Source organism: Acomys russatus, chromosome 17, assembly GCF_903995435.1.
Source record: "Acomys russatus chromosome 17, mAcoRus1.1, whole genome shotgun sequence".
Classification (NCBI taxonomy): domain Eukaryota; kingdom Metazoa; phylum Chordata; class Mammalia; order Rodentia; family Muridae; genus Acomys; species Acomys russatus.
The window spans coordinates 63,293,240-63,308,806 of NC_067153.1; the positions used below are offsets into that span (position 1 = coordinate 63,293,240).

The 15,567-nt window shown below is 52.5% G+C and overlaps 1 protein-coding gene across 1 annotated transcript; it reads right to left on the reverse strand.

The window, feature by feature from the left end:
• Positions 1-2,204: 2,204 nt before the first annotated feature.
• LOC127201709 (keratin, type II cuticular 87) lies at positions 2,205-9,097 on the reverse strand. Its single transcript, XM_051160401.1, has 9 exons — positions 8,674-9,097; positions 7,096-7,304; positions 6,102-6,162; positions 5,341-5,436; positions 4,765-4,929; positions 4,191-4,316; positions 3,748-3,968; positions 2,997-3,028; positions 2,205-2,647 (listed from the first exon to the last, which is right to left on the reverse strand). Exons 1-9 carry the CDS (start codon positions 9,055-9,057, stop codon positions 2,454-2,456), a joined length of 1,488 nt encoding a protein of 495 aa, XP_051016358.1. The 5' UTR covers positions 9,058-9,097; the 3' UTR covers positions 2,205-2,453.
• Between the last annotated feature and the right edge of the window lie 6,470 nt (positions 9,098-15,567).

Sequence of the window (15,567 nt, forward strand, 5' to 3'; positions counted from 1 at the left end):
GGCATTAAGGCATCACGGAGAACACCTGAGACTTGCCACTGTGTGGCAGGGCTTGGGGTCCCTGTAGAGAGTCCAGGAGAGGCTACTCCAGCTGCAGCAACAGACCCCAGCATTTGGCATATGCCAGTCCCCTGAGATGACCACCAGGAACAGCAGCAGAGATGGTGTGGAGCCAACTGGAGCCCAGAACTCAAGCTGTGTGTGCTGAGGAGAGTCAGAGAAGTGACCCAGACCCTTTCTGGGAGCCTGGAGCTCATGAGAGGATCTGGGACCCTGGGCACTGAGCTGTTTACACAGTTGAAGTTTGGCTTCACATCGAATTGATTGTGATGGTGCTGGTTCTTCTTCTTCTTCTTCTTCTTCTTCTTCTTCTTCTTCTTCTTCTTCTTCTTCTTCTCCTTCTTCTTCTCCTTCTCCTTCTCCTTCTCCTTCTCCTTCTCCTTCTCCTTCTCCTTCTTCTTCTTCTTCTTCTTCTTCTTCTTCTTCTTCTTGAGACAGGGTCTCTCTGTGTAGCCTTGGCTATCCTGGGCTTGCTTTGTAGACCGGGCGGGCCTTGAACTCACAGTGATCCATCTGCCTCTGCCTTCCAAGTGCTGAGATTAAAGGCGTGCACCACCACTGCCCAGCTGGTTCTTCCTTCTTGAGATAAGAAAATATTTAACTCAATTCACTCTTAGAGGAGCCCACAGTTGATAGACTTTCAGTTTTGTATTGTTGTTTTTTTGAGACAGGGTTTCTCTGTGTAGCCTTGGCTGTCCTGGACTTGCTTTGTAGACCAGGCTGGCCTCGAACTCACAGTGATCTGCCTGTCTCTGCCTCCTGAGTGCCGGGATTAAGGGCATACGCCACCACGCCCAGCTAGACTTTGGACTTTTAAAAGAGAATTTTAGAACTATTTGATTTTGTAGGACCATGGGGTTTTAAAGTTTATATTGTAATGTTTATATTAATGTGTGATTTGGAGGATGAACAAGAAAGGAAAGGTTGTGGCTTTAACAGTGATTTGTTTTGAGTGTCAAGTGGACAGGGGTCAGTTGTGCTGGGTAGTTTCATATCAAATTGACACAAGCTAGAGTGGTCAAAGAGGAGGGAACCTCAAGCGGGGAAATGTCTCCGTAAGGCTGGGCTGTGGGCAAGCCTGCAGTGCATTTTCTTAATTAGTGATTGGTGAGGAAGGGCACAGCCCCTGGTGTGTGGAGCCACCCCTGGGCTGGTGGTCCTGGGTTCTATAAGAAAGCAGGCTGAGCAAGCCATTAGGAGCAAGACAGTAAGCAGCACCCTCCATGGCCTCTGCATCAGCTCCTGCCTCCAGGCCCTGCCCTGTTAGAGTTCCAGTCCTGAGTTCCCTCAGCGATGAAGGAAGCACAAGGAAAATTACTCCCTTCCTCCCCAAGTGGTCATGGTGTTTCCTCACAGCAGTAGTAACCCTAACTAGGACAACAAGATGGCTTGTTTTCAGAGGAGGATGCTACACGGGAGGTGGAGCTGTGTCCAGGCTGGCAGGGACAGAGGAGGACAAGTGGATCAGGCCGTGGGAATAGACAGGAAAAGGAGGAGTCACAGGGGTGAGGGGAGAAGGTTACCCTGTGACATATGGTACTTGCTTTTCCAAAATGCTGCTTACCAGTGTGGGGCTGGCTAACATTGGTTGGACGCTGGCACAAAACATCACACTCCTTTGCATCACAATAGCATTTATTGAAACACAGATGGGGTCAACCCAGAAGGCAAGGCACCCACAGACAGAAAGTGACCATAGTCCCCATCCCACTAGCTCTCCAGTAGACAGTGTCCTTCTGCATAGGCAGGGGGAGGCCTGGAGCAAGTATGGAGTCTGAAATGTGCAAAGGCGTCCTGAACAGCAAGACCTGTTCAAAGGCCCCTAGCCAGGGGCTGTAGGTAGTAGGACTCCCCAGAGAGCAGACTATGATCTGGGAAGTAACTCAAGCAGTTTGGTTAGAGCAGGTAGCCCCAAGGAAGGCAAGCAGTCAGGAAGGTTAGCAAACCCAGCCAATGAGAGCAGGTGCTTGCTGCGTCTAGGCCCTGTCCCTGGGGCCAGAAATGGGAGCTGCTTGGAGAGGATTCCCTCTGGTTCTTGGTTTGGGGGAGGAGCATGGCTGTGTGGTTAGGGTCATGCCTTGACCCAAGAAGGCCAAGCTTTATTGTCCAGCCACCCTGAGTGACTGGTAGTATCCCAGAAAGCTTGGCGAATGAAACAAATGTTATTTGAAGTATTTGAAGACGGGTTGGGGTGAAGGGAAGGGTTGGGAATGACCTTCTAAGGTGAAGCCAGAGGAGAAGTGAGAAACAGCTCCCTAAAAGGAGAAAGTGGAGGAGAGCAGCCCGGAGCTCTTTCCTCCTACAGGAACATCTGGAAGATTCTGCAAGCAAGCACACATTTTCCATTCACATCACTCTGGGGCAGACAGGTGGCTCAGTTGGAGGTCCTGGCACTAAGCAAAGCGCACCGAGCGGCTGCTCCCACAGCTGAAGCTGGAGGCGCGTGGCTGGCAAGGAGAGCAGGAGTCAGGGGCCATCACTGAGATGCTGCCCCCGGTGACAGAGGGGCCAGAGGCAATCTGGCGTCCTGGGGTTGTGCCGTATGTGAGGCCCCCACATGTGACTCCTCCACGGGAGCTGCTGACACCTGTGGGAAGAGGAACAGGGAGGAATGAGGGGCAATCTGGGGTATCACCCACCCACCTCAGGTCCCTGAGGGCTTCACATGCAGGGCCTGCCTCCTCCTCAAGGATCAGTGGTTCTGTTCTTTCAACCTCAAAGCACATCTGGGGAGATGTGAGAATTCCTGGACCCCTTTCCTTGGACTGCAGTTCCTGGTGGCCAGATTACACCCTCTCCACCCCCTATAGTCCTTGGAGAAGAGCCTTAGAGGAAAGACTGAGAAAGCTGAGGAGGTTTGATGTGGGTAGGCCCATGGTGAGCTTTGCTCACCCCCAAAGCCATTTTTCTATGGGGCATTTCCTGCAGATACTTACAGACATTCACAGAGCCTACACCTTCACACAGCCTAGGAAGAAAAGAAAGTGCTATTAGTTCCAAGCAGAGAGCTGGATTCCTCGAGACAGTTGCCTGGGGACAGACAAGGTCAGCGTGTGTTAGGTAAGACTTATCTCCTGAGAGGCAGGAAGGGCTCCCCCAAATCCTCACAGAATGTTCACTTTCTTTCTTTGATGAGTCCCCATCCCATGCAGACCAGCCCTCCTGGCTTAGCACAGCAGCGAGTGGAATTGTGACTTGACACACTGCCTGCAGTCAGAGTGCCCGAGTCTGCAGAATGGCAGCAGTGCTCACAGCAAGGATGAGGCAGAGCTGCCTGTACAGAGGGTACATCATCCTTATTGCACATGAGCCTAGCCTCAAGGGAAGCTACAAAGGGGCTTTAGAAGCCCAGGACCGAGTATTGGGTCCCAGCGTAGTGACTTTGTGGCCATGGGAAAGGCTCTGAACATTGAGGCAATTGACCTCTGTCTTTTGATAGGAACACTGGTACTTACCTGTTAGGATGGCGGGTTATAAAGGGGTACTTGACATAGAACATTTATGTGATAGGTAACCATTGTTACTGAAACCTGGCCTGGTGTAGAGTGTGTCAGAGCTGTGCGTCACACTCGTGCCCAAGACAGTTCACTGTGAGGACCAGGGTCTCCCTGTTCCATCCAAGGACTGACAGGCCCTGGCCAGCTTGTGTGTTCAAGACAGTGTGGTCCCCCTTAGTTCTCAGCTCACCTCTGTTCCTCGCCCTCCAGCAGGCGCTTATAGGTGGCGATCTCGATGTCCAGTCCCAGCTTGGAGTTCATTACCTCCTGGTACTCCTTGAGCAGGCAGGCCATGTCCTGCTTGGCCTTCTGCAGGGCAGCCTCCAGCTCAGCCAGCTTGCAGCGGGCATCAGCCAGGGCGGCCTCGCCCTGCTGCTCAGACTGGGTCACAGCAGCTTCCAGCTTGGTGTTCTGGGGACACAGAAGAGAACGGGGTAGCCGGTGGTCCCTGGCTCTAACTCTATGTAGTACCTAGATACATCTAGTCTGCTACCAGCTGGGAAACACGCCCACCCTCAAACAACAAATAGACAGTGTGGTTAGTGGTAAGATCCGAGCAGGCCACGTGCTGGCCGTGTGGCCCTGAGGAGGCATCCAGCCTCTCTGGTCCCAGCACAGCTGACCCGTACACACCTGGCACTTGGCGTTTTCGTTCTCGGCCGTCAGCCTCTGGATCGTGCGGTTCAGCTCGTTCATCTCCTCCCTGGTGCGGCGCAGGGTCTCCCCGTGCCGGATCACCGTGGCCTTCATCTCCTCACACTTAGAGGAGTGGGAGATAGCATGAATGTCAGGATGGGACTTCTATCCGCTGGGCACAGCACCAATGAGCGTGTGTTTGGTGCTCTGCCTGTGCAACTAGGCTGCGACCTCACCTTACTGTTGGCTCCTTTCTTGTCTCGAAGAATCATATTACTTAGACAAAAGGAGCGAGCTTCCTTCCTTCCTTTTTTTCTTCCTTCCTTTTCTCTTTTTCTCTTATTTTTTCTTTCTTTTTTTTTTTTGTTTCTGAGACAGGGTTTCTCTGTATAGCCCTGGCTGTCCTGGATTCACTCTGTAGACCAGGCTCGCCTCAAACTCACAGAGATCCACCTCCCAGAGTGCTGGGATTATAGCTTGTGCCACTGTACCCGCCAAAGGGAACCCTTTCTAACAGACACCTCACATCCTTTATTGCCCTGTCTAAGGGGCAAATGTCTGGAGCACCCACCTTGGTGCGGTACCAGGACTCGGCCTCTGCCCGGCTGCGGCTGGCAATGTCATCATACTGAGCCTTGATCTCAGCTATGACACAGTCCATGTTCAGGTCCCGGCTGTTGTCCATCTTGACGATGACGGAGGTGTCTGAGATGTGGGAGTGGAGCATGCGGGTCTCCTATTCCGGCAGAGGAAGGAAAGCTCTTTTTAGTTCCCACCCCTTCCCTTGGCAGCTTACCTTCCCCTCAGTCCTGTCTGTCTCCCCGCCCCCCTTCTTCCCCAGTGGTCTCAGTCCGGTAGCCCCACAATGTCACAAGTGTTCCCTCTTCTCTCTCAGTGCTCTTCACGCCATGTGCCTTGGCTCGGTACTTTGGGTCTAAGATCATGGCTTCCTACCTGCGGTCACTGTAAGAACCTCGCTTGTGCGGGGTGTGAGGCGGGACCGCAAGCTGTGATTCCTCTCTTTGGGATAAGAAACCTGCCTCGGATCTCACCAGGGTTCGGTACCCCGCATCCGCTGGGGAATCCCAGAGACCAAATGGGTGTTAGGGGCTCCTTCTGGCTGCCCCACTGCCCCGTGTCCCCTCACCTCTTCATACAGTTGTCTCAGGAAGTCGATCTCCTGCGTCAGTGCTTCTGCGTTGGCTTCCAAGTCTGACTTGAGGGTGTAGGAGCAGTCTACATCCTAAAGGGGAAGACAAACCAAGGGTATCACGGGGAGGGCCGCCAGGGCTGAGGAGTTCCTGGGGAGGCCTTCCATTAGATGCTCCTCCCAGGGCCTGCTGCCATGCGGTGACCACCGGCGAGGGGTGGGAGGGGGCACCTGAGGATCCAGGCATAGCCTTGTTGCTACTGCAAGGGTTCCTCTAAATCCGTAGCTAGCGTCATTGCCAAAACCGGGGGTCTAGTGTGAAGGTGTGGAATGGCTCATTTGGGTTCAGGCCCTGTAGCTATGTTCTGGATCTTATAGGAAAAACAGGCTTCTCCAGAGCTGAGAGCCCAGCCCAGCCTGACCCTTTGCATCTGGCCTCAGGTGCTCACAGTCATGGCCCCAGAAGTCCCCCTCATCCAAGTGGGAGGGGAGGTGTCCTTCCAGAGTCATGTTTGCCCACTGTGGCTGTCACGGCTGTCCTGGCAGCTGGCCTTCTCTCCTCCACCCCTGGGTGTCAAGCAAACACTCTATGGCAGGCCCAGGGCCAGGGGACTTGGGAAGCCTAGAAGAATTGGGGTGAAATAACTGCTCCAAGCGAGGCCGGCAGTGGGCTCTGCAGGAGCGAGTCTGGGGAGCAGGGGCCTCCAGCATCTGGGGAAGGACAGCTGAGTGAAGAAGAGCTATTATGCGTCACTCACCTTCTTCAGGGCCACAAATTCATTCTCAGAAGTGGCTCGTAGTGCCACTTCCTCTTCATACCTGGGGACAGAGGACACAAGGCTCAGATTTGAGGAGGGGAAAAAAGAGAAAAGGGAAGGGCCCAGACGAAAGGCTCCCTGGACTTGGATCTTCAGAGCAGATCGTGGCAGCTCCGTGGACGCCTGGACACCTGGATCCTGGGTCAGGGAGTGGCCCTGCACCTTTCAAAGGCTTACTCTCCATGTCTGGGCTGTGCTCCTCTGGGATCAAGCCTCCTGGCTCTGTGGCCACCCTTTGCCAAGTCTCCATCCGGGGCCTAACCCAGTGTCTAGAATGCTAGCAGATACTCAATGACTCTTTTGTGAATTAAGACAATAAATAAGTAAAAATGAGCATCTTAGAATCTTGGCAATCTTTATTTAAAATGCTTATTTAGATTTTATTTAGCTTTCTTTTATGTGTATGGGTGTTTTGCCTGCCTATATGTCTGTGCACCATTTGTGTTGGGTGCCCAGGAGGGCCAGAAGACGGTGCCGGATGCCCTGAGATTAGAGTTATAGATGGTTGTAAGAATCCTGTTGTGGTGGTCGGATTCAAACCCTGGTCCTCTGGAAGAGCAGCCAGTGTTCTTTAACAACTAAGCCACCTAAGCCCCCTCCACAGTCTTTAAACTCCCAGTTCAGAAAAAGAACTCCCGCCAGAGCAGTGGTTCTCAACCTGTGGGTCACGGCCCATGTGGTACCATGTTGGATATTTACATATGGTTCACAACAGTAGCAAAATTACAGTTATGAAGTAGCAGTGAAGTAATTTTATGGTTGGTGGGGGGCAGGGTCACCGCAACATGAAGGACCGTATTAAAGGGCCGCAGCGTTAGGAAGCATGTGTGCCCGTCTTCTCTCTTTAGGGAGGACCCCTTTAGAGACCAACCCATTTGTCTTTGACTTAATTTCATTTACCTCTGCACGCCTTTCTCCCCACCAGAGCCCTCACCTCTTCTTGTAGCCCTCCATGGTCTCCTGCGCGTGGTTGAGCTCGGCAGCCAGCCTCCCGCTGTCGGCCTCCACACACTCAGCCTCTCTCTTCAGGGTCTCGATGTAGCCCTGGAACAGGGGCTCCAGGTTGCTCTCGCAGCACTTGCGGTTCTGGTAGAACTGCCACTTGGTCTCCAGCAGCTTGTTCTGCTGCTCCAGGAAGCGCACCTGCGGTGGGAGAGGGAGAAAGCCTGTGGAGGAGCCGGCATGCCTTGCTCTCTTTATGGCATAGAAGAGCCAGAGCCGGAGAGAACTCTTTGGGGGAGGTGTGCAAAACAGGTGTGTAAGTGAGTGTCTGTCCAGGTGGGCCTCGATGGGATGAGGGAAAAACTGTGAGACAAGCAGCTGTGCTGGGTGACCGAGTGATCTCGGGTGAGGCAGTCAGGGGCAGCTTCCTGAAGGAAAGAACAGAGGGCAGTGAAGGGAGGAGCCTTTTGCTCCGAGCTTCCTCAGGGTAACTTAGCTGATGTCTTTGGTGAAGAGCTGAGACTGGACAAGGTGGATGGGGTGTCCTGGGGGTATACGGCAGAGGGGCAAGGGTGGGTGATCTGGGCTCCTGCAATGTAAGAGCCCTGGAGTCCCGGGTGACCCTGCACTCACACGTCTCCGCAGTGCATGTGGATGACGGAGATGGGAGATTTTAAAGAACAGGCATATGGCGCTGGGCACGGTGGTGACAGGCCTTTGATCCCAGCACCGGGGTGGCAGAGGCAGGTGGATCTCTGTGAGTTTGGGGCCAGCCTGGTCTACAAAGCGAGTTCCAGGACAGCCAGGGCTACACAGAAAGACCTTGTCTTGAAAAAAAAAACAAAAACAAAAACCTAAGCAACCAACTAACCAAAACCAAACAAAACACAGGCACACGGATGTCACTGTTTACTGTCAGTTGCACAGACTGGAATGCAGATATGACCAAGGCCCTCTGTGCCGGCTGAAGAGTGGCAGCAAGCCAGACTAGCCCTAGGCCTGCAGGTTTCCACTCCTGAGACGGATTTGGAGCAGAGCTGCCTCTCCCTGCAGGCCTGGTCTGTGTTGCTTCCAAGAGTACAGCTGAGGCGAGAGAGAAGGCCACTGCACCCCAGAGGGGGAGAGGGTGTAGGGCACAGGCTGCAGACTCTTGGACTCTGGTCCCTTTCTGCTGTGGCCATGTTCCCAGGGTGTAACCTGGCGTGCAGGAACTCTGACTCCTGGCTTTGGGTCTGTGCCTAGGTCTAATCTGACTCTGTGGTTGGACAACTCTGTCACTGCCACTTTTCTCTTCTGGGCACAAAGGACTGACTATGCTGGAGGCACCAGTCTTCGTTTACCCTCTGTTCTTAGGCCGGCAGCAGCGAATTCAGTGTTGGAAAAGCAGCCTCGCCAGACCTGGGTCACGTGATTCCACAGAGCACGCCGTTCTGAGACTGTCCCACAGGGCTATGGCTTTTCTCATTAGCTAAAGTTGCCTAGAAGCTCTCGTTCTGACGGACCCACTTGGGGACTCCGGCTTCCAGGACGTCCATAGGCTCCAGGGAAGGGTCTGAGCCGGGACACCCACCTTGTCGATGAAGGCCGCGAACCTGCTGTTGAGGCACTTGATCTGCTCCTTCTCCTCATGCTTCACGCACTGCGCGTTGGGGTCGATCTCCAGGTTGAGGGGCGTGAGCAGGCTCTCGTTGACAGAGACGGTGGTGATGCAGGGGGGGCTGGGCCCGCAGATGCCCCCAGAGCGGTACCCGAAGCTGCGTCCGCAGGAGCCAGAGCGGAAGGCCCCGCAGACGCTGCGGCTGCCGAAGCCCCCCGAGAGTCCGCGATAGCAGGAGATGCCCCTGTAGGGAGCTGCGGAGATGCAGCAGCGTCCTGGCCTGGGTCCGCAGGCTGAGGCGCAGCTGAAGGCGCGGACTCCGCAGGAGGCACCGAGGCGGGAGGAAAAGCAGGACATGGTGTGCAGGCGATACAAGGCCAGTCTGGACCCAGAGGCCCGCGCTGAGCCTTATATCCTGCAGGAGGGAGCGTGCCCGCCGCCCTGGCGTTTATGAGCTTGCCGGTCAGAATCAAAGCAGCCCCGGCCCGGCTGCCCCCATAAAACGGCGTTCTTCTCCCGCCCGTCCGGGCTTTGTGGTGCCAAAAAGCGCCTGGTCAGCTCGGAGGTGGGGGTGGGGGTGCGTGGGCGGGCACCATGAGCATCGGGCGGGACCCTCCCGCCCCACTGCTGGGATTCACTGGGTCTCCATCCCAGGCTGGCTCACACCCCACCTGGTTCCCCACCCTAAAGGCTAGGAAGACCTGGTTGGGGTCTGTGGTGGCCTTTGAGTTTATGGTATTGCGGGGCAGGGGTTAGGGGAGGGGGCTCGCACATATGTGTGATAAGGGACAAGGCCTTTGAAGTTATGGGCAAATTCATGTCACGACTTCAGAGAGGTGACTAACCTTCCTGAGAGTTAAATGTCCTGTGGGGAGTAGGACTAAAGGAATGATGAATAATTAATAATAATAATAATAATAATAATAATAATAATAATAATAATAATAATAACAACAACAATAATAATAATAATCATGACAATATCATCTCCCTGAGAGCTGCTGGGGAGACCTAGTGGGATAATGGGCCCAAAAGCCTTCAGGGCAGGACCTAGCACTTACTAAGAGCTCCAAAATTTTTGCTTGTTTATCTATTTGTTCCTCTATTATTAATTTGTTGTGTTTCCTGTGTCCCTTTAGGCAGAAACTTTCCCTTCCCCCCCTCGCAGCTCAGCTCCTGTCTCCTCTCACCCTTCCACTCTTCCCTGTGCAGCTTGGCTGAGGGAAGCCACTAGTGCTGATGGGAGCCGACAACCCGCCTAGTTCACTGTAGAGAGGTTTTCCGTGATTTGGGGTAGTCCATGCTGACCCCAGATCACTATGTGGCCTTGAGCTCAAGATGCTCCTGCCTCCACTGCCCAAACGCTGCGCTGGCACGGCAGGTGTGAGCCACCGCACCCGCTGTGGAGGGCTCTTTAGTTCACGGTTTCTCAGACCAGCTCCTGAGGCTCACTTCAGTCAGGGGTTGTCATCACTGTGCCCATTCACCCGCTTAGGAAGATGGGCTTCAGCGGCACAGGGACGTATGTGGAAGGTTCCGAGGAAGAGTGGAGTCGGAACCTGAGGGTCCAGGGCTGCCCCATGCTGTCTCTGCAGGGCCTGTGCCTGTGTGGCTGGGGGCTGAGTGAGGCTGAGTTCTAGGAGGCAGGAGTGCGGGCTGCCTCTGATGGTCATGGGCACGGACTCCAGGTGGCGAGAGCCATCACAAAGGAGGTTAATTATGTGCCAGAGTGCGTGCTCAGCAGCCGGCATTAAGGAGAAGCATACATGTCACCCTGTGCTTCCCTCTGTTTTAAAGCTGTGCTATTATTGTGCATGTGGCAATTAAACCAGGGAACTGTAAGGTCATCGCAGCCAGCCCTGACATCTCATTCCCAGGGAGTGTCCTAGTGCTGCCGTTGCTGTCTTTTACATGTGCCTCCCTTGGGTTAGCTTGTTTTGGTCCAGCTTCGGCTTGCTTCATGTTAGTTTAGCCTAACCATGCCTCTGTGCATGAGATGGAGCCCCAACTCTAGTGTCTTGGCTGTAAGATTCTCTCTTTTTTTTGTCAAGGTCTTACTCTGCAGCTCAGGCTGGCTTTGAACTCTTCTGTCCTTCTCCTGAAAGCTACCATAGCTGACTTGAGACTGTGTGTCTTTATGTCTTTGATCGCCCCCCCCCCCCCCCGCCCGCTTGTGTTAGGGATAAAAATCAGGACTGTGTGCACGCTGATAACTCGATCCTCCCAGGAGCCCCCATTCCAATTTTCTTTGGGAAATAGTAGTATTGGGCCCTCCTCCCTCGGGGCCCAATACTGAGGAGTCAGGGGAACTCTGACGTATGGGGATTTAAACTGGATGTGTGGTAATGCTTGTACAGTTCTGACTTGGAGCCCTTCTGTCTGTGCTAGCGCAATCAGCCAGAGTGTCAGCAGCCAGTCTCTCTGCACGGAGGATTATGTGCGCGTGAAATCCGGAGACTGGGAGAGCTGCAGTCTGAGTTGAGACTGCTAAGTACACAACCTGAAAGGGGTAGCTTGACACGTTGGCCACAGGGGTCTCCCCAAATGTTCATACCAGTACCTGATCCAGCCTTAGGGAAGTATGTCCCTTTACTGTCCTCGGAACCCTGGAGAGAAGTCGGCTGAATCTTGAGATATATGGGGTGCAGCCCAGGGGGCATAGTGCTGGTGGGAGGGGGAGGGGAGGGGGATAGGAAGGGGGAGGGGGAGGGGGAGGGGGAAGGGGCAGAGAGGAGGGGGAGGGGAAGGGGGCTTCTCCAATCACAGCCCTGGGGAGCTCTCTTGCTCGAAATGGCCTTGACCTTTGTCTCTGCGTTGTCTGTTTGGGTGGAGTTGCTGTCTGGTCTTGGTCATCAGGAACCAGGCTCAGGGAGTGAACAAGGAGGTTCATCTGGGGCAGGGCAGGCATACACAGGTTGTGTATAGGAAGCAGTAGGGGTCTGACCGTGGAACCCCAAGCCATATGGACTTTTGACTGGGTGGGCCTCAAATTGGGGTTTTGGACTAGGTTAGTGAAGGTTCTTGGAGGAGATTGGATGGCTCCTGGCTTGGATCTGGAAACTGAGGAGTCGGAAAGAAACAAGATTAAGGGAGGAGAGCGGGGAGAGCACTGTGTATGTGCTCGCGTGAGCGTGTGCGCACACACACGTCATCGCACGCTGCTGCTGATGACTTCACTTGGGGCATTGAACATCGTCAATGCATCCACCTCAGAAATACACGTTTTCCTTCTCTGTGGCACTGAGGGAGACAGCTGACTATGGCTCCACCCTCTCTGCTCTGAGTCACCGTCATAGGTGCACGGTTTTGTCTGGTCTGAAAGCCAACCGGGCTGGGGCAGCATTGGAGGGCCCAGCCCTCGCACACCATCACCGGCATGTCTGTTGGCAACCTTTGTGAACGGTTGGGGTGTCCTGGGGCACTGTGGGGTGTAGCTTTTAGGTTGACCATTTACAAGGATCTATGTCCAATCTCCAATAATGAAACAGTCGGGGGGCAGGGCGATTGTCCTGGGATGAGTCTTCTCCAAACCTGCATTTCCACCGAAGGGGGATTCAGTGCATCCTGCCCCCACCCCCAGTCAGACAGAGGAGGCGGACAGACATCCAGGAGACCTAAGACTGTGGCTAGAGTGTTCCGGTTATTATATCTGTAAGGCCTGGGTGGCCAATAGCTGATACAGTGAGACTGAAGTGTAATTTAAAGTTGCAGGCACTGCTCTGGGCAGAATCTAAACTGCTAATAATCTAATAGTAAACTAAAATAAACTACACTAATCCTCATAGCCTACTGCGTCCCAGTCACTTGGCAATCTGATCCTCCTAGGGCAGCTTCTCTCCTCCAACTGTCCTGTCAACTGTCAATGCCTCCCGCCTCCTCTCTTGGAAGCCCCTGCCTTCCACTTCCTGTCCTTCTGCCCAGCTGATTGGCTAAACAGTGCTTTATTGACAACTGCTACAACAACTCAAGGCGTTCCTTCACACTAGAGCAGGTTTTTTTTTTTTTTTTTTTTTTTTTTTTTTTTAAAGAATGTATGACTTTTGTTGTTTCTTGAGACAGAGTCTCCCTGTGTAGCCCTGGCTCTCCTGGAACTCGCTCTGTAGACCAGGCTGGCCTTGAACTCACTCTGCCTCTGCCTCCTGAGTGTTGGAATAAAGTCATGTGCCACCATGCCCAGTAGAGTAGTGGTTTTAAATATACAACTTGTAAAATGATGCAGCAAGCAAGCAAGTCTTTTCTCTTGACTGTGACTAGCTACTCAAGTTTTCTCCTGCCTCGGCTTTCTTAGAAATGATGAACTATAGTTTGATACTGTAAGCCAAATAAATAATTTTCACCCCTCTGTTGCTTTTTGTTGGGACACTTGTCCCAGCAACAGGAATGAACCAGGACACTGTCCCTCTATCCATCCACCTGTCCATCTATCCATCCACCTGTCTATCTATCCATCCACCCATCCACCCGTCCATCTATCCATCATCTGTCCACCTATCCATCTATCTATCCACCTGTCCATCCATCCATCCACCTGTCTATCCATCCATCCATCCACCCTTCCATCTGACCATCCACCTTTCCATCTATCCATCCACCTGTCCATCTACCTGTTCATTTGTCCATCCATCTGTCCATCTGTCCACCCATCCATCTATTCATCCACCTGTTCATCTATCCATCCACCCATCCATCTGTCTATCTATCCAGCATCTGTCCACCCATCCATCTATTCATCCACCTGTTCATCTATCCATCCACCTGTCCATCTGTCCATCTGTCCATCATCTGTCCACTTATCCATCTATCCATCTACCTGTCCATCTATCCATGCATCCGTCCGTCCATCCATCTATCCATCCATTCACCTGTCCATCCATCCATCCATCCATCCGTCCATCTATCCATCCACATGTCCATCCATCCATCCATCCATCCATCCATCCACCCGTCCATCTATCCATCCACCTGTCCATCTATCCATCCATCCATCCACCCTTCCATCTGACCATCCACCTGTCCATCTATCCATCCACCTCTCCATCCATCCATCAATCCATCCATCCATCCATCTATCCATCTATCCACCTGTCCATCTATCCATCCACAAATTCTGTACACCTCTTCTGAGTACTGACCGCAGCCTGATTGCACTCACTCAGTACTGGGGACACAGAGACAAAAGGCACCATTCCAACTCCATGGTTCAGGCTATGCCCTCTTTCCTAGATCTAAGCTCAGGGAAGTTTTGTTTTTTCTGATAGGGACTAAATCCAGGACTTTGAACTCTACCAATGAGCTATCCCCAGCCAGAGAAACTTAATTTATTCTGTTAAAATAACAAGATTGAAATCTCTAAGACAGATAATTGCTGTTATTAGAGTGAATTAAAGTGCTGTTGGGGATGAATAACTTCCCCTTCCTTCTGCAGTAGGTCCTCGCGGACTGCAGGGTGGAATCAAGGTGTGGGTCCTCAGGGACCTCAGGGTGGGATCAGGGTATGGGTCCTCGCGGACTGCAGGGTGGAATCAAGGTGTGGGTCCTCAGGGACCTCAGGGTGGGATCAGGGTGTGGGTCCTCGGGGACGGCAGGATAGGAGTAGGTGTGGGTCCTCAGGGACCTCAGGGTGGGATCATAATGTGGGTCCTTGGGGACCACAGGGTGGGGTCAGGTAGGGGCTGTACTTCTCAGGCCCCAATAGGCCAACAGGTTCTTGGCATCTTCCTTTACTGAGGCCCAGAAAAGTGGACCTCAGAGGTTGGACAAGATGAAGACTTTAGGGAAACTGAGGCAAATGTGTTCCAAAAACTTGTTTAATCTCAATGAACAAAAAGGAATGAGACTAGGACAGAGTGAAGTGGAAAAATCTTAGAATTGGAAACTACAGACCTGAAATAAAATTCAAGAAATGGACCCAACAGTAGGATGCAGGTGTCAAAGATGGGCTCAGTAAAATCCCTCAGGGGCTGGAGAGACAGCTTAGCAGTTGACAGTGCTTGATGCTCTTTCAGAGGACCAGAGTTCCAGTCCAAGCACCCACAATGAGCATTACACAACTTCTTCCAACTACAGCTTCAGGGGACCTGAAACACACTGCTGGCCTCTGCGGGTACCCTTCACCTTGTGTATACAACACACACACACCTTCACACACAGACACACACACTCACACAGATACACAGACAGAGACACACAGACAGACACACCTTCACACACAGACATACAGCCAAACATATACACACTCACACAGACACACAGACAGACATACACACAGATAGACAGACACATAAATACACACTCACAGATACACATATTCACACACAGACAGACACATATGCACTCACACACAGATAGACAGACAGACACATACACAATCACAAACAGACACCCACACAGTCACAGATAGACAGACACACATATTCACACACAGGTAGACAGACACATGTATACACAAAGACAGACTGACACATACACACTCACACAGACAGAAAGACACACACTTACACAGATAGACAGACAGGTAGACACACAATAAAAGAAACATTAAAAATTAAAGCCCAGAAAAATTAGGCTTCCCTTATCCGAGCAAACAGTAACTCAGCCAAGCGTGTCTCCTGCAGTGCACTTTTTACAGGATTCTCCTTTAACTGGCAGATGTCCTTGTGGGACCTTTTCTGATTTGTGTCCAGTTTGTGTGTGCCTCGACGTTACTCTGCCCTGTTGTTTAAAAAAGAAAAAAGTGAAAATCCCAAACTTTCAATTTTACCAATGAAGACTCAGGAGCCAGATGCTGGGGTGAAAGCCTGCTGGCTCAGAGAGGCAGAGAAAGCGCCCAGCTGGCCTTCCTCCTCAGCTCCTGTCCCAGAGGAAAAG

What these genes read in the sequence shown, in the direction of transcription:
- LOC127201709 (XM_051160401.1), bottom strand. Translation starts at nt 9,057, where the DNA reads ATGTCCTGCTTTTCCTCCCGCCTCGGTGCCTCCTGCGGAGTCCGCGCC. An exon ending in AGTCCTGGTACCGCACCAAG is followed by an intron (nt 4,317 to 4,764) that starts GTGGGTGCTCCA and finishes CACTCCTCTAAG; the next exon opens with TGTGAGGAGATGAAGGCCAC. An exon ending in ACGAAAACGCCAAGTGCCAG is followed by an intron (nt 3,969 to 4,190) that starts GTGTGTACGGGT and finishes CTGTGTCCCCAG; the next exon opens with AACACCAAGCTGGAAGCTGC.